At 39.2% G+C, this 19,325-nt stretch overlaps 1 protein-coding gene across 3 annotated transcripts in view; it reads left to right on the top strand.

The window, feature by feature from the left end:
* KIAA0586 (KIAA0586 ortholog) overlaps window positions 1-19,325 on the top strand; it is a 68,245-nt gene that overhangs the window by 3,620 nt on the left and 45,300 nt on the right. For 2 of the 3 annotated variants that reach the window (XM_042048100.1, XM_042048101.1), the window contains exons 6-19: window positions 217-450; window positions 1,090-1,258; window positions 2,043-2,222; window positions 3,052-3,133; window positions 4,096-4,228; window positions 5,611-5,652; window positions 7,044-7,264; window positions 8,175-8,247; window positions 8,566-8,823; window positions 8,998-9,172; window positions 14,701-14,889; window positions 15,814-16,001; window positions 17,180-17,287; window positions 18,428-18,508. In XM_042048100.1, coding sequence (XP_041904034.1) covers window positions 217-450; window positions 1,090-1,258; window positions 2,043-2,222; window positions 3,052-3,133; window positions 4,096-4,228; window positions 5,611-5,652; window positions 7,044-7,264; window positions 8,175-8,247; window positions 8,566-8,823; window positions 8,998-9,172; window positions 14,701-14,889; window positions 15,814-16,001; window positions 17,180-17,287; window positions 18,428-18,508 — 2,133 coding nt within the window. The remainder of the gene's footprint in view (window positions 1-216; window positions 451-1,089; window positions 1,259-2,042; window positions 2,223-3,051; window positions 3,134-4,095; window positions 4,229-5,610; window positions 5,653-7,043; window positions 7,265-8,174; window positions 8,248-8,565; window positions 8,824-8,997; window positions 9,173-14,700; window positions 14,890-15,813; window positions 16,002-17,179; window positions 17,288-18,427; window positions 18,509-19,325) is intronic. The other variant, XM_042048102.1, reaches the window with a different exon arrangement.

Below are 19,325 nucleotides of genomic sequence, written 5' to 3'. Positions count from 1 at the left end.
TAATTAAATAGGCAAAAGACAGAACCTTTGATTTATCTGCTAGAATTTCATAATATTGCTAAACTGCCAAACTTTAGGGCTAAATAGAATTTTATTTCTCTGGGGATGCAAATCCAGGATTCTGTGAAGGATATTTTGTTCTTTTCATGCTCAGACATCTTCTGCAATAATGGTTTTTCTTTCCCCTTCCCTTTTTTTTTAAATCCTTTCTTGCAGGTTCAAAATGATTTGGAAGCAAAAGTCAACTCAGTTTCAGAACTACTTCAGAAACTGCAGGAGACAGACAGGCAGCTGCAGTGGATGTCTGAACAGCAAGCAAATATGAAGGCTCAACATGAGGAGCCCCACTGCCACCAGAGAGTCAGCGAGCTTGAGAAGCAGATGAATGCTTTCATGGTGCAACGGATTGAGCACTTGGAAAAGCTCCAGGAGCAACAAATGAATATTCAGGTATCTAAGTCACAATGCAGAAAGTTCAGGTTCATAATTTCTTCTGTATCTCACTGTTAATGTTATAATAATTTGGATTATTTCTTACCATTAGAAAGAAACATCCAGTGAAAGTGGATCAAGAAAGTGAAAACACTCATAACGAGAAAGATGCTGAGGGGCTGGAGTGTGTCCAGAGAAGGGAATGGAGCTGGGGAAGGGTCTGGAGCACCAGGAGTGGCTGAGGGAGCTGGGAAAGGGGCTCAGCCTGGAGAAAAGGAGGCTCAGGGGGGGACCTTGTGGCTCTGCACAACTCCCTGACAGGAGGGTGGAGCTGGGTGGGGGTCAGGCTCTGCTGCCAGGGAACAAGGACAGGACAAGGGGAAACAGCCACAAGTTGCACCAGGGTAGGTTTTGGTTGGATATTAGGGAAAATTTCTTCACCAAAGCATGGTCAGACATTGGAACATGCACAGGGCAGTTGTGGAGTCACCATGCCTGGAAGTGTTCAGAAAATGTGGATGTGGCTCTGGAGGACTTGGTTTGGTGGGGAACATGGTGGTGGTGCTGGGAGAAGAGTTGGTAATCTTAAAGGTCTTTTCCAGCCTTAACAATTCTGTGATTCAATGACCAGAAATACTCTGTAATTTTGTCTCCTAGTCCCATCTCATCAGCTCTGCAGTGAGCACACGTGGCCTGCAGCAGGGTCCTGGGCCTGCCTCCGGGCCCCTGACACGACACTCTGAGAAGCCAGAGCACAGATCACTCACTGATGAGGCACCTTTGTCTCACAGGGGTTTATTCCCTACCAGTGCTGCACCTGCCCAAGGTGGAGACAAATTCTTTCTGTCTTATTTTCACTGTTAGTTTTGCATTAATTTTGTGTCCTTTAATATTGGATTGTGCATCACATCAGTAATGAGTAGGAAACATTTCTTCTGTGTAATTGGTTTTATTGTCCAGTGCTCTTTAAAATTTGTGGGACATTCTGAAGATGTTCCAGTATCTTCTGGTTTAAAGTGAGACTTTTGATTTACTAAGTCTGCACCAGGAGGGGCCTGGATTTAAAATAATCTTATTGAGACGTAATCTGTGTGGAAGCCTGTAACTACAGTTGGGTTTGGGGTTTTTTTTTTAATCCCTTTATGATAGCAGTCAGAAGTATGAAATTTTCTTCCTGTTTACTTTTTGAACTAGTGCAGTAATGTTTGGCATTTTGTGAAGAATTTACAGAGCTAACTTGGGGTTTTTTTCTAGATTTTTTTTTTTCTAGAGTCTGCAAGGGCAGGGAGTGATAGGACAAGGGGGAGTGGCTCCAAACTGAAGGAATGTAGGTTTAGATTAGATGCCAGGCAGAAATTCTTGTGAGGGTGGTGAGGCCCTGGCACAGGGTGCCCACAGAAGCTGTGGCTGCCCCATCCCTGGCAGTGTTCCAGGCCAGGCTGGATGGGGCTTGAAGCAACCTGGGATAGTGAAAGGTGTCCCTCCCCATGGCAGGAGGTTGGAACTGGATGATCTTTAAAGTTCCTTCCAACCCAAACCACTTTATGATTCTATGATATCATTTCCTATGAAGAAAATCGTTAACCTTTAAATAACTTTTATTTTTTTAGTATTCCCTGAAGCATATTCAAGCCATTTTCCAAGTCATGGGATTCATACACAAAAATCTCCCCTGAAGACACCAGTTCCTCGGAGATATGCTCCAGAACCTGTACCCAAAAATGGGAAAATCTCAGAGAAAGAAAATTCTGTAATGGAAAAGGAAAATATTCCCAAACCTACAAGAGAAGGTATTGTAAGACACTTCTGTCCTCCAGTGGCCTAAGTAGTTCCTTTAGGGAGTTCCCTAGGGGGTTCCTTTGTGTAGTCCTCACCTTTTCTGACCTGTTGGGTTGCTGGCACTTGAATGCACATATTCAGAATATTTGGAATCTACATTTGGGAAGGGTTAGTTTTGTATTATAAGTCACTTACTCATAAGTAACTAAAGACTTGAAGACAGTGCTGATTTAATCTATAGAGTTTCAGCATGATTGCTCACTGAAATATTTTTTCATAGTCAGGTTTCAGGAAGATTAGAGAGAATAATGTAAAACTTGGGAGCTAGTCAATAACTCTGTCATTATCATTGGTTAAATTGAATTTTAGTTTTTATTTTTTCATGGGTCCACAAGCTCTCTGGGTTATTGTAATGAAAACAGCAGATGTAAAGCAAATGTAGAGTAATTTACTGCTTTTGATCAGGTTCTGTCTCTGTTAAAAAGCTGTCAGGTATTCCTATTGTTCAGTGGGTCCAGGAATAAATTAAATTAGACAAAAGAAGAAGCATTCTGTCTATAATGTCAGATTTGTTCTGAGTGACTCAGTTCATTGCCATCCCAATTCCATCCAGCTTTGCTAATTTAAAGCAATTTTAGAAAGATAGATTGGTGTGAGTGGTTTTAAGTGACTTGCCTTATCTGAAATAGATTTATATTTTTAAATTTAAAAAAATATTTTACTCTTCTTGGTATTATATAATGGTGCAGTATCTGGAAAGGAAAAGAAAGCATTAAATATATTGAATTAACTTACCTTTCTTTTTTTCTGCTTCATTTCACTTCATTTTGAATTCTCCAGAAATACCACTGAAGCAAATAGAATATTCCAAGAAGACAGCATTAAGTGGCAATGAGAGGAGCTGGCATTCTGAGAGAGACAGGTGAATAAACACAACTATCCAAAACTGAGGAAGGGTTTCTGTCTGTTTTAATGAAATGGAGAGAGGTGTATTAGATACTGATGGTGTAACAGCCACTGGTGTGGTCCTTGAGTCTGGCACAGCTCTGCTGGGGTATTTCTATGCTACTTTTGCATTATTTTTGATAGAGGGAATGGCTGGAGCTGTGTCAGGGGAGGTTTAGGTCGGGTATCAGGAAAAGGTTCTTCCCCCAGAGGGTGCTGGGGCACTGAACAGGCTCCCCAGGGAATGGCCACAGCCCCAGGCTTGACAGAATTCAGAGAGCTTGGACAGCGCTCCCAGGCACAGGGTGGGATTGTCGGGGTGTCCTGTGGGGGGCCAGGAGTTGAACCCTGATCCTTGTGGATCCCTTCCAGCCCAGGATATTCCATGGTTCTGTGGTTTCTGTTGAACTGCAGGCAGATGAAGGCTTGTTGCTAAGGGTAACTCGTAACACCTTTCTCAGAGGTCAGTGGGTTGCACTTGGAGTGTTTTTCAGGAGCAGCATCCACCTAACAATTCCTAAGCTTTAAAATGGGTGAAAAAATGTTCTTAGCCATGCAGTCGGAAGCCTATTTTCCACAGAGAGTAATTTAATGTTATTTCACTAATACAGTGAGAAACTGATACATATATGCTGTCTAATTTAGAACAGTGTGCACAAAAACGTTAATTGCTTCAAATGAAAAGGTATCCAAAGTTTAAATTTTGTTTATTAGATGTAGTTTCACTGTTGAAAATACAAGGATACAGCTCAGGGTGTTAAGTGGTAAACAGAGAAAACCCAATAACCTCTCTCTAACTTCAGATGCCAAAGTGAGTTCCACTTTAGCTAAAAGTTTGGTGCTTGCACTGTAAATTCCTGCTTGATTTCACAGCTGAATACTTTCTTGGACCACCTGAGGAGCCATGAGAGGTGTAACCAGGAGTGTTTCTCCCCTCAGGCACAATGCTTTGCCTGCAGACTCAGTCCCTTCTTTTGAAAGCTACAATTCAATTGAGAAAACAGTGCAAAAAGCAGATGATTTACTTCAAGATCTTGGCAAGTTGAGAAGAGAAATGCAGAACATTCTGCAGGTAAAGTCAATGTAATCAGAATGACCAGGGGTTTGAATAAGGGGAGTAAAAACTGGGGAGAAAAACAGAGGTCTTGTATCAGTACAAGTGTTGCTCTTGCTTCTACACCTGTAAAAAGACCACATTTATTTACAATGAATTTAAATATTGGAGTCTCTGTGTGTGGAAGAGCTTTGAACCTGAGTAATGCTCTGAGTGTGCAATGGACTCTGACTGCCATTGTCCCAGACATAAAACAGGTGAGAGAGAAAGAAAGACAGAAAGAAAGAAGTTTATTTGTTCTAAGGTTTTTGGATAATTTTGGTGCCTGTTCTCTGCAGAGCTACAGAGCTGATGTAGTTTTCCCATTTGGGAAAGAACAATGTTCCCTATATCTCCAGTCAGCTTTAGGGATGACTTAAGCATTTCCTTTCTCATTTTGCCACTTCTTTTTTTATTGAGTGCTGTTTCCAAGGAATTGCCTGGCATAGAATCCTTGTGCTGTTTCTTGTGCTAGTGCTTTTGTACTTTTGGGGTACAAGATCTGCTTCTGTGCTGGCAACACAGCTTTTACAGTTGAGGCTTTTCTCTCTTAACCTGGTTTCATTCCTGGTTCCACCTGTCTGCTGTGGTCCTCTCTGTCCTTGTAAATATACACAGTGAGAAAGAAGAAAAGCTTGAAAATTCAGCTCTGGGAATTGGCTTGAAATGTAAGAGTTTTGATTCTGCTGGTTCATTTCTGTGGTTGAAGGTTTCAGCTTGCATGTTTCCCTAAAACATACTTTGTATTGCCTGTGTTTTGTTGCTACATCTTTAGAAAATGCAGCTTCATCTGTCATTTCTTAGAGCATAGATGATGCATTTTCTATAGATTTTGTAACACTTTGTGGATTTTACATTTAATTGTTCTTACTAGGAATGAAACAGGTACCCCACTGAGGTTGCAAATATTTTCTTACCACTATTGCTAAAAACTTAAACAAGTAACATACCTCAGTATAGGCAACAGAACAAGATGAGATGGGAGAAGGAATGGCAGGGGAGAAAGACACAGTTACAAAAATGATTTGAAATCTCTCTTATGAAAAAGGTCAATAGAAAGACAGATGTAATGACTTGGCAAATGGAGAGCTGAATCAATTAGACACTTAGCTATTGACTCCTCATCACTGAGAGGTTTGTAGAGTGAGATAATGATAAATTTCTGGATAAATGATAAACCAGCTCTGTCATAAAGCAAAGCTCTGAATTAGCTGAGGACAGAAGGTGGTGCTCTAACCCAGCAGGAGTGAGCAGTGAGGTGCTGTAGATCCCAAGGAATTCATTGTGGCCGGTGAAACTGATCCAGTATCTCCTATGGATTTTACCTTAAAGTTTCAACAGCTCTTCTTCTGTCTTTTTAGGAAGCAAGTTCATGGAAATCTGACGTGAATGATCTTACTAAGGTATATCTTGAAATTTTAATGTGTTTTTCTTTTGTGGGTTTTTGGGCTTTTTTTAAAATACTCTAATGCTGAAGCAGTTTTGAATGTGTTTGCAATGAAATATCACTGCCTGCCTGTTGCACACCTGTATGTTTGTTAAAGGGTTGCTCTTGTACAGATCACGTTACTCTTGTCTTGTTCAGTCCTAGTAAATCCCTCGAGGGGATAATGTCAGGCAGGAAGCTGCTGTCTCAGACTGGCACAGCGTGGGCTGCTGCTTGCAGTGTTTTTTACAGATTTAACAGATCCAGTTACCATTTCATGATCTGGGTCTCACTAGCAAGTCTACATCATTTTACAATTGATCATGTTTCTGTATTTCTTACCTTTTCTCATAATAATAATAATAATAATAATAATTTGATATATTGTCCTTTTCTCACCAGGCCAAAACCAAGATCATGGGATCACTGTGTTGATTCCTGTTTTGTTATGTCCATTGTGGCAGTTCATCAGTTAGAACATAAACTTCTGTTTCATTCTGGTTTGCCAAAAGAGTAGCCTTAAAGCCAAAACTGAGTTGTAATCTGTGAGGGGTTTTCTTTCTGTTCATTCAGTTGATGCTCATAATTTCACTAATACAGTGAGAAACTGATACATATATGCTGTCTAATTTAGAACAGAAAGAGTCTACTCGAGTTTGGGTATTTTGATTTTAGTTTGAGGTTTCTTTTTTTTTTTTTAATGTACATTTATCACTTCTTAAATTTTTTACTGTTAAATAAAGTTTTCATGGACCTCTGGGTTTTTCCTCAGGTGTGTGAGAATGAATGTGAGAACTTGTTTCCTGTGCTTGTGTCCCTTTCTTTTGTACTTAGCAGCTAATTTATGCTCGATTTTTATCTCTGTGAAAGGGATCTGCAAAGTGAGAGGTTTCATTGTTCTTTCTGAAAAGTGAAAATGAGCAAAAGCTGGAGAGGATCAAGGGGGTGCTGAGGGATTTATCTTGTTAAAACTTACAAGTATTGCTTGGTGTTTCTTGGGGTAGATTGATGCCAAACAAGTGCATATATTTAGAGGACTTGGGCTTTTATTAGGCTTTTAATTAGATTTAATTACTGTTGCATGGAGAGATTTGCTTGTGATACTTCATGTATCTAATTGCCATCTTTTCACATGCTTATTAGCCTTATTAGCATTGCTTCTCATGCTTCACATCATTTTCCATTTGAGATCTTTTGGATGTCTTTCACTTCTCTAAACATACTTGCAACGTAATGAATGCTCTTGAGTAATTGAAGTTGCTGGTAGTGCACATGGGCAGTATTCCATATGATGGCATCAATGTGATAACAGATTAATAGGAAATTACAATCTTTGATTAAAAGCTAGAGGTTCTGTTTCAATTGTAGTCAAAAAATCCTCCTGTTGCACCTGATCCTCCTGAACATCATCTGCTCAACAAACCATCCATCCTTCAAAATGTCAAAGTGCCAAGGTCTATACTGAGGGATGCTGAAAGGATTTTGAGAGGAGTTCAAAACAATAAAAAAGTCCTTGAGGAGAATCTGGAAGCTGTTACTCATGCAAGAGATGCCATGTATTCTTTCACTAACTCCTTGACTACAAACAGGTCAGACCCTACAATTCAGTGCTTTGTGAGATTGATGTTTCCAAACCTGTGCGTTGAAGAACTCGTGCTCTTCCCTGCAAAAAGGATTTATTGGCTCTTCTTAGCAATCATTGCCTGATTCTTGAACTTCAGATGTTTTTTCACCCTTGTGGTATGAACTGAATTCTTGTCAGGTGCCTGTTACTTCCTGCTAAATCTGAATTCTGAGGCTTTATCAGCTGGACAAACTGCTCTGCTGCCAGGGCATTTAGCTGTTTCCATACAAACTTGCATTAATGAGAAAATTAAAGACTAATTTAATTATTCAGAGCGGAAGAGGCTTCCTAAGCCTGTAAATTTACAGAATTTAATCTCCTCACAACAGATCTTTGGCTTTTGAACTTTTGCTTTGTTAATTGTGTTAAATATTCATGCTTGAATCATAATGGAAGTTTTCTATTAAAATACAATCTAAACTTGCATTTTCCTGAGGAAGGTAGTTATTCTATATGGATAAGGAATTTTTTTAGCCATGTTACCTGCCCTCATTTTCTTCTAGAGGATGTAGTAATTTGTCATCTGCTTTTTTGTTCTTTTAAGTTGGAGTACTTTTACTTTCTTGTTTTTTCAGTTGTGATCAAAGTAGGAAGTGACACGTGGCTGCCTCTTATTCCTGGAATATTTTGTAATGATGTCAGTACTTAGCAGCAGGGAGTTGGGTTTGCAGGTGGCATCATGCAAGAACAGATTTGGGGTTAAGACTCTCAATGGGCTTTGCTTGGTGCCTGTTGGGGAGAGTAGAGGTGCAGAATCTCCCTATCTGTGTTCTGGGCTTCTCTTTCTAGAGCATTTATAGGTCACTTCTTTCCCAGGAACAAATCTGTGCAATTTGAGAAGCACTGACCTAAAAAAGTTCTTTCTTCTGTTTCAGAGATGTCTTGGAAGAGATTCGTATCCGAAGGACTGTGGATGAGTGGATCAAGGCAATCAGCGAGGAAATTCAGGTGGGGCTGGCAAAATGAGTTCAGGTTTTTGTGTTACATTTTTCCACCTTGCCTTGTTCTTTCATGTCCACAGTAAAGTGATTTACTCACACCTTGCAAACAGGAGAAAGCTGCCTATTATTGCTGACATGTAGTAAGCTATAATAAAATATTTACCTCTGTTTTAAAACTGTAGTTACTTAATGAAAATCCCTGGTCTCACTTGCTGGCTAACATGAAAAACAGGCCATTTCTCAGAGCTTCAAAGTTATCCACACACTCTGCTGATAGCCTTGAAGATAAAAATCTCCATTTATTACATTTATGTTTTGTATTTAGGCTGAAATGGCAAGAAATGATTCCGAACAAGGGAAACATGATCAAAAAGCCCCATGGATCAAGAGAGCCCAAAACCTCAGGGCTGTGAAGACCAAGAAAGAAATTAAAGAGAGAACTCAAAACATCCAAGGATGCTTGACAAAGAAGCCTTTATCTGCAGCTAAGGCATTGCAGAAGCAGGTGGAAGATAACAAAAGGAAACAGAGGTTTAGAACTTACTTTTCTGAAAATGTGCAGAGCAGAGAAAGAGGGGCAGATGTGAGTTCCCAAGCAGTTGGTTTCTTTTCTGGTAACAACTGTGCAGGATTGATGTGAAAAATTGTGTGTGCAGGTGTAGTAATTTGAAATGAAAGTGATAGCTCTGTCCTGTTCCAATTTTCATAAATGAAGAATTGTAAACTACTTTTTTTTTTCCATTTTGGTGTCCATCAGGGACCTGTAGGTGGAACTGCACTGGTCCAAAACGAAGATTATCTGTCCCAAGTTTATGGGAAGCCCATTTACCAGGGCCACCGTAGCACGCTTAAAAAAGGACCCTATCTGAGATTCAACTCTCCCTCTCCCAAATCTAAGCTTCCAAGACCCAAGCTGATAGAGACTGTTAGAGGTGAGTACTTCTTTGATGGGAGCAAGGTGTTCCTTCCCAGTTTTTCTACTAGGAATTACTTGTAAAAATGCATCTGTTAATTGTAGTTCATCTGCTCTTCAATATAAAGCTTAAGCAACTGCAGTGGCTTTTCAGAGAGGTGGTCACTGCCTCAGGTTTGTCAGGGCTTAAGAGGGATTTGGAAGATGTCCTTAATTTAACAACCCTGAAGTGGTCAGGCAGTTGGACTAGATGGTTGTTGTAGGTCCTGTCCATTTAAAATAGTTTAAGATCCTTTTCAAACTAAACTTTTCAAAACTAAAAAAATACCAGAAGCTTTTCAACTTTGCCTAATGTGTCTCTCACTTATTTTAGATTGTCAAATAAATACTTACTTCTAAATATGATAAATATAGTAGTATGTATTTATTGTTGTCCAAGACTTAAAGAGCTGAATTGCTAAAATTAACCACAGCTGAATGTGTTGAAAAATGAACTCAATTTTTGGGTAAAGGTCACTGGGAGATGAATTTTTTGTGTCAGGTTTATCCAGTCATTTCATTTAAATTCTTGATTCATTCCGAGTTCAGAAATATACTGAGATTTGAAAACTGAAGGAAATCTGATCTTTAATTTCCCACTTCTAATGCATTAGTTGAAATATGAAAAATTAACTATGTGGGCATGAAGATGACATCTGTTAGCTTGAAAATATTGGAAGATGTAATCAGAAGCATTGGTTAAGCTCACTAAGTGCAAGTAACTTCTTTTTATTCATCCAGTTAGAGTTATAAGCAGAGTATAAATCCTTTCTGTGATAGCTTGCTAGGGTTATTTAATTGAGAAAGGTTATTGGTTGATTAATAATGAATTCTATTCATTAGTTTTGTAGGCAAAGCGTTAGGATAAGAGGGTCCTAATATTCTAACCTATTAAAAATGTGTAAAAATAATTTAAAAAGGAGACTACATGATATCTGGCATTGGTCAGCATAGATAAACTTCATCTAGAGTTAGTAGACAGTAATGTTTTAACTGGATCTGTTTTATTTCCTGGTTACCTTTTCAAAACTTACCTGATTCCTAATACAAAAACGAAGATTACTCTTTAACTGGTATGTCAGAAATCCCAGTGTGGATCATTTTACTGGGGAGAGAGGGAGCAAATGACATGAGAAAAGATAATGATGAAGGAAAAGTGTGGAGATGGGAGAGAGGCTTAAGTGTAAGAGTAGTTAAAGTGGTGGTGGGCACAATGGAGTTAATAGGATGTGCATCCATGGAAAAATATTAACTGGCTCCCTCCACGCTTCTTGCACTTAGGCCGTTGTTACCCATGCAGGGAAAATATACTTGATGCAGTCTCAAATGTCATGTTTAAAAATGCTGTCTGGGTTTTTATTGCAGCTGTCAAAACATTATATTCTGTGTGAAATATGAGAGATTAACATCAGAAGGCAGCCAGTCACTTGATGAAATGATGTTTTTAGGCCATTGCAACGGATGGTGTAAAGCATGTCTATGTCTCTGAAGACAGGCACTGCTGGGGTTTGAGGTTGGGCCTTTTTTTACATCATTATTATTACTGTTATTTTAACATTATTGGGTAACCTGGTCTAGTGGAAGGTGTCCTTGCCCATGGCAGGGGGTTCCAACTGGTTGATCCTGAAGGCTCCTTCCAACCCAAACCCTTCTGTGATTCTGTGGTTATGATGTACATCCACAGTGGCAAGTCCTCCAAATAGTACAAGAATCTGTTGTTTGGCCTGATGTGGTCCTTATGGCACTCTCCTTACCTGTGCTCTGGAGCCCAGTTGTGATTTGTGAAGAGAAAGTGTTATTGGTAGAAAGTATTCACAATTCTCATAACCCTCCCAGAAAATGTGGGTTATAGTCCTGGCAAAAACCTAGAAAACTTTTCAAAACTCACCATTTCTTAGAAGGTGACACCCTGTTATGTGTAAACCGCCAGCCTTGTGACTTAGATATTTTATTTGCCCTCTCTTGAATGTCTTTTTTTTGGTGAAAAATGGTGTGCTGGTATCCTCTGGTACATCACTCTTTGACTGCTGGCTGTGCTGCACACCTATAATTTAATTTATTCTGTACAGATTTGTTTGAGTGAAATGTGTGCTAGTAAGCACTTAGGGTAGTAATAACAGTGATATAGTGACCACTAAGATTTGAATTGAGAACAGGCACTTCTTTAAAAATATTTAATCAGCAGTTCTGCTTTTGCTGAGTCCTAAATGAATTTTCTTCTCTATTTATTGGGCTCTTGTCCTTTATAGAAGGTCATAACCTTTCCAAGGAGGCCAGTTTCATCATTCCAGAAACAATATCTTGTAAAGTGGCAGAAAGAGTGCCCTCCTCCCCAATCTAATTATAATGAATAGGTCATTTGATCATTTGAAACTAGCAGTTGAATTCAGTAGTGTCAGTGAAAGGGGAAGGTGCAGGTTCTGTGAAGTTGTAATGAGCTGCTCCTGTGCTTCAGCTTTTTTCTTTTGGAAACAAATAGAAATGAAAGGGAAAACTGCACTGGATCAATGCTGCCTTCAATCTTCCAGAACTCCTGCGTGTGACAAACAGCTTAAAAGCTCTTTGCTGGAAAACAGGGTGAACTCTGGATAGCCTTTTCCCAGAGTGATTCCCTTCCAAGCCATTAAGTCAGGCAGCAGCAGCACAGCAAAACGTCTGTTTGCAACAGTAAAGCCACCTTAAAATTTGTTTCTCTATTGAACATCAGGCTGCAGTTAGTGGAAGTTATGGTTTTGTCTCTATCCTGACAGTAAATAAAATAAGACACCTCCTTTGTATTCTTATCTAAGGGAAGAATGGAATTTTTTGCACGTTGTGTAAAGGAACAGCCCTCCAATGAGTGTGTCCTATTCCCAAGCCTTCTGATTTTAACTGGGACTGAGGTTTGTTTGCTACTGGCATTATTTATCTGTGCCTCTTGGTAAGACTATTGGTCAAGATGCTTCATTTTTGTGCTTTCCTACATCTTGCCAATAAAATGGAAAAATAATCCATGGTGTTTCATGTGGGTCTGATGAAGACAAAACAGTTCATTGATTTTGGGGACTGCTGTTGTGGAAGGTGTTTTTATGGCAAAGGAAAGTATAAATAATAAAATTAGGAACAGATCTCTGCTCCTCTGTAGTAGGAGTGTAAATAAAATGCACCAAGGTTGAATGAGCACTTCAAAGCACCAGGTTCTTAAAAAAAAGAAGGAAATAAACTAATCTCTTTCCCATTAGGTATGGTTAGTTTTTCCCTTCATGGATCTGCACCCACAGATTCCCTTCCTGGCCTTGATGTACCAGGTGATAAAGGCTTCAAAATTGTTGGAAGTCTTTGGCCTTGGGTTTGATTGGCTGAAAAATCCAGACTTGTTAAATGACTCTATTTTGTTAGAGCAGTCCACCAAGCTTGTTTTAAATTAGTGTTAGAATAAGGATGTTTATTTAAGACTGAAATGGCCATCTGGAGAGTCTCCTTTCAGTCATTTTATAACTCTCAACCATTTTCTTTGCAAATAAACTATGGTGACTAATGCTTGGTTTCTTATGGGAAGTTAGGAAAAAAATTCAACTAACACTTTTATGAGTAAGAGATCATTTCTAAAAAAAAAGCTGGAGTTGTTTTCTTGTGTAATGTGAACTGATAAATACATGTAAAACACTGTTTTTTTAAGCTAAGTTTAATTAAATGTCTAGTTTCTGCCCAGTGCAAATAAACTTTTCAGGGAAAAATGAAAAGTCGAAAGCAATTAAAATGAGGTGCTGTGTGTATACAGTATTTAATCATTCTCACTGTGAGAACCTTGTTTTTACAAGTTGGCAGCATTACAGATATGCTGCCAATTTCTGCTTTTACTCAAAAGTTCAAGGCCAAGGGGGACTGTTAGATCATGTAGTATGACCTCTTCTAAATCACAAGCCTCTGAACTGTATCTATTTATGTTACAGAGTCCAGTAATTTGTCTGACTGCAGAACAGTTTTTTTGGCTAACCTGTGCTTTGCAGAAAGGCACAAACTCATCATTTAAAGACTTCAGAAATTCTACTTCTTCCCATGGCAAAATACCTTGTGCTTCAAAAGCAAATAAGGCACTTCAGATTTATTATCTGATTTGTAGTGAGGCTTTGGCTACAGTTTACAGCTACTTCAGGTGATTTTTCCTTAAAAAATGAAAAAAATTTCCAATCTATTTTAATATTTGCAGAGGTACAGAATTAGTGCTGAATGCAGTGTTATCATACGTGGAAGTCTTCTCCTGCTCCATCTCAGACATCCTGTTGAGACATCTGGGGGTTACATTTATCCTGTTGACCAGGGCATTGTGTTGTGATTTCTCATTCCCTTGCTTATCCAACATGACCATGAACCCTTTTCTAGAGATCCTTCTCTCTGACCTATGTTTTCTCACTGAGGAGTTATGAATTGTTTCAAATTGTGGGGGCTTACAACCCATAATTTGTCTGTACACAAATACCACTTTGTGAGTGAACTGCCTTACCTGCTTGTCTGCATCTAACAAAAGTCACATTATCAATCTTTATTATCCCTATATTTTATAATCATTGACTTCCATTCTTCAATTAATTAGGAGGCTGTTAAATGTGAACAGATCTAAAAAGTGCTTGTTGCCACGTGTTAACTGGCTGCAAGTGCAGGGAGGTGATTATTTGAAACAACAGAGGAGTGAGATGACATTTTTTTGGCTGTAATAAAGGTATGGAGTTGGTTACCAGTGTGTTTCTTTCCAGATTTATTATCCTAACACCTACAAAGTAACAGTAGAAGCACTTCTGCCTGATTGACAGTTGTTGATATCTTTTGGGGGGGAATTTTCAAGCAGTATTTATCCATTTGGTTCAAGTTAATAATTTCCTTAATAATATCCATTGTTTGCTGTAAGTTGAATAAGACCTTGCATGACTGTGTGGTGAGAAATGCACATTGCAATAAATGCTCTCCTCTGCTCAATGCTTAAGACGTTTTTTCATATAAAGTTACTTCTGGCTGGCTATTTACAAGACACTTGAAAAACTGGGCCAAAAAATCAGTGCTTCCTTGATGATGGAAGTCAAGAGTTCTGGGTTTTAGCTACAGCTTGATTTTCCAGTAGCAGTGAGTTGTTAAACCAGGAATTTACAGATTAGACCTGTTCCTTTGAGTACCTGTCAGTTTTGTGGCTGCATTTCAAACCTAAATTATAGATTTCTTCTTAGCTGCTAAATCACACATTTCATTCCAACTTACTACTGTCCTTTGGTCCTTTTCATGTTTCTGTGTGCTTATCTGCTAGATTCAAATTAAAAATTGCAATTTTAACTCTTTCATTGCTGCCGATACTGAGACATCTATCTATCACCTATCTATAGCACTTTTAGGTTCTGCCCTTTGGGACTCCCTCCCTCATTCCCTCTATCCCACAGCAGTAATTTGCAATGGATTCAGTAGAAAGGCTTGGATTAGTAGAGTGATGTCCCTGGGTTTGTACATGCATTATGACCTGCAGTTCATCTGCTCTTGTTTCAGGTACAAAGGTGAAGTCAGCAAGAACCCAGACCTGCTCTCACACACAGAAGGTCATCAGCAGCCCTAGGAAGAAGCATCCTGTGTATGCCCTTGCCCAGCAGAACCAGTACCTCTTCAGTCCCAGCCAAGATGTCCCTGCTGCCTCTGGTCCCCTGGAAGGGCACCTCATTCCCATGGCTATTCCACTAGGTAGGAGCAAATGACCTGGAGAAGATTGTGTGCAGGTTAATTGCTGCTACTGCACGGAAATACAACTTTTATCTTCTTAAGTCAGTGGTTTGGGGGTTGGAATTAGATGATCTCTAAGGTCCCTTCCAACCCAAACCATTCCATGAGATTTGCACCTGCCTTTCTCATAGGAAATCTGGGGGATCAGCTGAAAATGTTCGGGTTTTCCTCATCCTTCGTGCTGGATGTCTGGTGACACCCTGACAGAGCAATTGCTTGCTTAGCTGTACCTTTTTTGGTACACTCTGGGTTTAGAGTTCACGTTCTTGCTTTCAGTTTGGTATCCACATAAGCAGGAACTGAATCACTCACCCTTGGATTCAACATTTGCAGTGACTTCAGCCTAACAATTTCGGTAGGACTCTGCCAAGCACAGTAAATTCCTTGTCATGACTTCTGGATTTTTGGATCTTCAATAGAACCATTATACAGGGCTTGTTTTGAGAAGGGTTAGTATTATATAGGCATTGAAATAAGGTAATTATTTTTTTAAAAGGCTGTCTCAGACAAAAATTTGTGGGTTGTTACACTAAGTGTAATAGTACTTTGGGTATGATTAAGAGAATGTGAGGTGGGGGAAGCAGAGTCTGTAGTTTTTGAATGGCAAACACAATTCTTGTTTTCAGCAGTAGGTGTCACCAGAGTCAAGAAAAGTGAATAATTCAAAAAAAAGGTAGTGTTGAGTTTACAGATTCTGCTGGGAAAGTCTTAAAATTAGCTGGTGAATTACCATAGTTTAGCTAATGTTAATAGGGGGCTTTTTAATTGGTCTGTAATTGCACACAGAATCTCAAAACACACGGAATATAACTTTAATTAATTTATTAATATACTGGCTTTGGAGATGGATATATGAATTTTTAATTGTTTTTCAACTGTCTTTAGGTCAAACCCAAAGCAGCAGCACATTACTGCAGCCTGCTGGAGTGGTCATAGATAAACCACACCCTGTCACAGTTACAACCTCCCTTCCTCAAGTGCCACCAAAGCCTCCAGTCGAGGTAAAAAAACCAAATATAGCTGTGATAGAGATGAGATCAGAGAAAAAGGACCCACCTCAGCTCTCTGTGCAGGTACATGTCAAGAGTGATGGTGATCTGTTTGTTTATTTTAACAAGTGCTAACCACAGGCAGTCTGATCCATCAGTAACACACTGACATCAGTAGATGCTTTTCAGTGAGAGTTAGAAAAATATGGAATGGAGGGACCAAGCAGTTCTCATGCTATAGTAATATATTTATTCATATTTTAACAATTATCTTTATTATTTGACCAGAATAGAAAACTATTTCTTCCCTAAGTCACCTATGCAGGGCATTTATAAAATAGATCTATGTCACATTTTCTATTTTTTTTAATGAGATTTTTGAGCCAGAACAAACTTGGAATAAAAGAAATATAAATATAAATGTCAGTTTTCTTGGATGGTTGCTTTGGCCTTTAAGATTTCTGTTTCAAGCATGATTGTCAACCCAAGGGTTTCACTCCTGATTAATCAACCCTTGCAGTCCTTACCTCGTGGGTTGAGGTTTGTTGTTTTAATTTTTTGCATGAGTCTGTTGTCAAGGAAGTGAATGTTTCTTACATGTTCATTATTTTGGATTCAAACTGTTGAGACTGCACACACTCCCCCCCACACCTTTCAGACACAAATGATTCATGGAACTCAGAGTTAAACACAGGTAGAGTGTGCTGTGCTTTGTTCCCTTGCTGTGTCACGTTATTCCACCCGCCTGCATTTTGCTGTTATTTCACCCAGTTCTTAAATATTTAAAGTGATTTTTCTTTTTCCTGAGCAATTCAGCAAGCATTGAAATCTTTGTTCCTAACAGAAATACAACACATTTTGATGCTGTAATGGACATACCTTTATTACAAACTCTATTTGTATGTATTTGTAATCTTCTAAACTAATTGCAAGTCAAACACACCTCTGCTCTAATTTTATTATAGGTAATTATTACAGGTACACTCACCTTCTGTTCCATGCAAGGCAAAGTGTCAGGGAAGTAGAGAACAGGAGAAATCAGGTGCTGCAAGAGAAGAGGTGATTATTTCTGGTGTTAGTTTTTGACATTACAGTGTTTTGATTTTCAGAACCAAGCTGATACCAGGTACAGGCATGAGAAAAGGAGAGCACTGAATTTAGTGGCTCAGAAGCAAGTGGAAGAAAAAAATCTAAAAAGTTCAATAATAATAGCCAAGCTAATACATAGATTTTTATATTGATGCTTTTTTTTCCTGTCCTAGGTGTTACCAAATGTTGATATTGACAGTGTTTCAAGTGCCAGTGGGAGTGTAAATCATGTTCTTCCAGGCTCTGAGCCTCTGCTCCCTCCTGTTGATGCTGTAATACAGGTACTGATTGTCTGGGAATTCATACTTGTTCTAAAGAAAATATGTTAAATTGCTGCAAAGTTCCCGTTGTCTTTTTTTTAGTTAGAGAAATGAGACAGTTCTAGGAAAAATTGAGTAATTATTCTAAAGAATTTATAGTATAAGGTATTTATTTGAGAAAAGGAAAAATTATATAAAGACACTGCTCTGCCAATATTAAATTATCACCATAGTAAAACTCTGAGAAAAACAGTGTTCCTGTGTCCTGTAAAGAATTATAATCCCTGTTGGCCCATGCCTGTCTTGTTTTCACTGGCTTCAGTGTTCTGAGGATGTTCCTCATCCCTCCCTCTGCTGCTTGGCTGTTCTGGAGTGGTCAGTGGTGTGGGCACTGAGCCCCAGGAGCCTGTGGTGTTGCAGTGGCCACTCTGTTCTCTTTCCATACAGCTTTTCAGAAGTGTTTTTAATCTTGACCTAAGCAGTAGGGAAGGTTTTTGTGCAGCTCTAAGGGTAACTGCTGCGTGCTGAATGATAAGGACAGAGTGCGTGAAGGTTTGGTGAGGCACTGATTGGTTTTGTGTGGTTATTGTACATTCTGTTTTCCTGACTTCAGGAGTTAGGTCCTCCAGAGTCCTGTGATCCAAGTATTCACTGAATCAGACAGAGACTGTGGGCTGAAATAGTGATTAGTATTTAAAATTCTATTACACCATCCCAGCAAGTTGATCAGAGGGATGGAGCACCTCTTCTATGAGGAAAGGCTGAGAGAATTGGGAATGTTCAGCCTGGAGAAGAGAAGGCTTTGGGATGACCTCATTGCAGCCTTCCAGTACCTGAAGGGGCCCTACAAGAAAGATAGAGGCTATTTACAAGAGTAAGGACAAGGGGGAATGGGTTCGAACTGACAGAGAGTAGTTTTAGATTGGATATTAGGAAGAAATTTTTGACTGTGAGGGTGGGGAGGCCCTGGCCCACGCTGCCCACAGAAGCTGTGGCTGCCCCATCCCTGGCAGTGTTCCAGGCCAGCTTGGATGGGGCTTGGAGCAACCTGGCCTAGTGGAAGGTGTGATTTAATTGCATTCTTATCATGAAGGTTTTCTGCTGAAGCATTTCCACCCCCCCAAGATGAAATACCTAACAATTGCAATCTGTCTTTGTAAGACTCCAGAAGAAATACACAGTGAAGAGGAAGACACAAAGTTTCCAGGAACCAATTTCATTGATGTTACTGATGTTATGCAGGTAATCCCTTTGCAAAGGTGTCCTTTCCTTCTAATCATTTTTATATTTGTTTTATATTATTCTGTCAAAACTGGAAACACAGTGGAAAGAAACTATTTTGCTTTCCTAGCAGCTTTAAAAGTACACTTTATGAGCAATAGTGAACTGTTTACAGTGCTATAGAGGATATTAGAAATTACTGTGTGTTGGTGAGTAGAGAAGCTTTTGAAAAATTAGAGGAAAAAGCTAAAATTAGCTTTTATTTGGATGTTAGAATCCACTAGAAATACAAGTAGTTCTCTAAAATCAGCAGTGATTATAGCACTTAAACTTTATAGTTTGAAACTCTGCATGTAATTAATATAGTGACAGGCTAAAAGAGCTGGGCTTGTTCATCCTGGAGAAGAGAAGGTTCTGGGGAGACCTTGGAGCATCTTCCAGTGCCTAAAGGGGCTCCAGGAGAGCTGGAGAGGGACTTTGGACAAGGGATGGAGGGACAGGGCAAGGGGGAATGGCTTCAGCCTGACAGAGGGCAGGATTAGAATTAGATCTTAAGAAGAAATTCTTGACAGTGCTGGTTTATGGTAACACAGGTTTATTTGAGATTCTCTTTCACAGTTTAATTTTTTTCGGGTAGCAAATCCTTTCTTTGGTTAGCTGACCTCTTGTCTGCAGGATCCTGAGAAACACTCAGGCTTGGTGAACCAAGCCTGTATGTCACTTTACTGAACAAAACTTACTGTGTGTAATCAAAATTTACCCAAAAATTTATATTTTTTACCTCTTCTGTGTCTTCCTGATCCCAGGATAAGAGTGTACATGAAATATTAATCCTAGA

This window comes from Corvus kubaryi, unplaced genomic scaffold (genome assembly GCF_017639235.1).
Source record: "Corvus kubaryi isolate FWS band 111438036 unplaced genomic scaffold, C.kubaryi_AGA036_p1.0 66, whole genome shotgun sequence".
In the NCBI taxonomy this organism is placed as follows: domain Eukaryota; kingdom Metazoa; phylum Chordata; class Aves; order Passeriformes; family Corvidae; genus Corvus; species Corvus kubaryi.
Note: the sequence above shows the minus strand (reverse complement) of the source record. Positions and strands in the feature narration are given on the sequence as shown.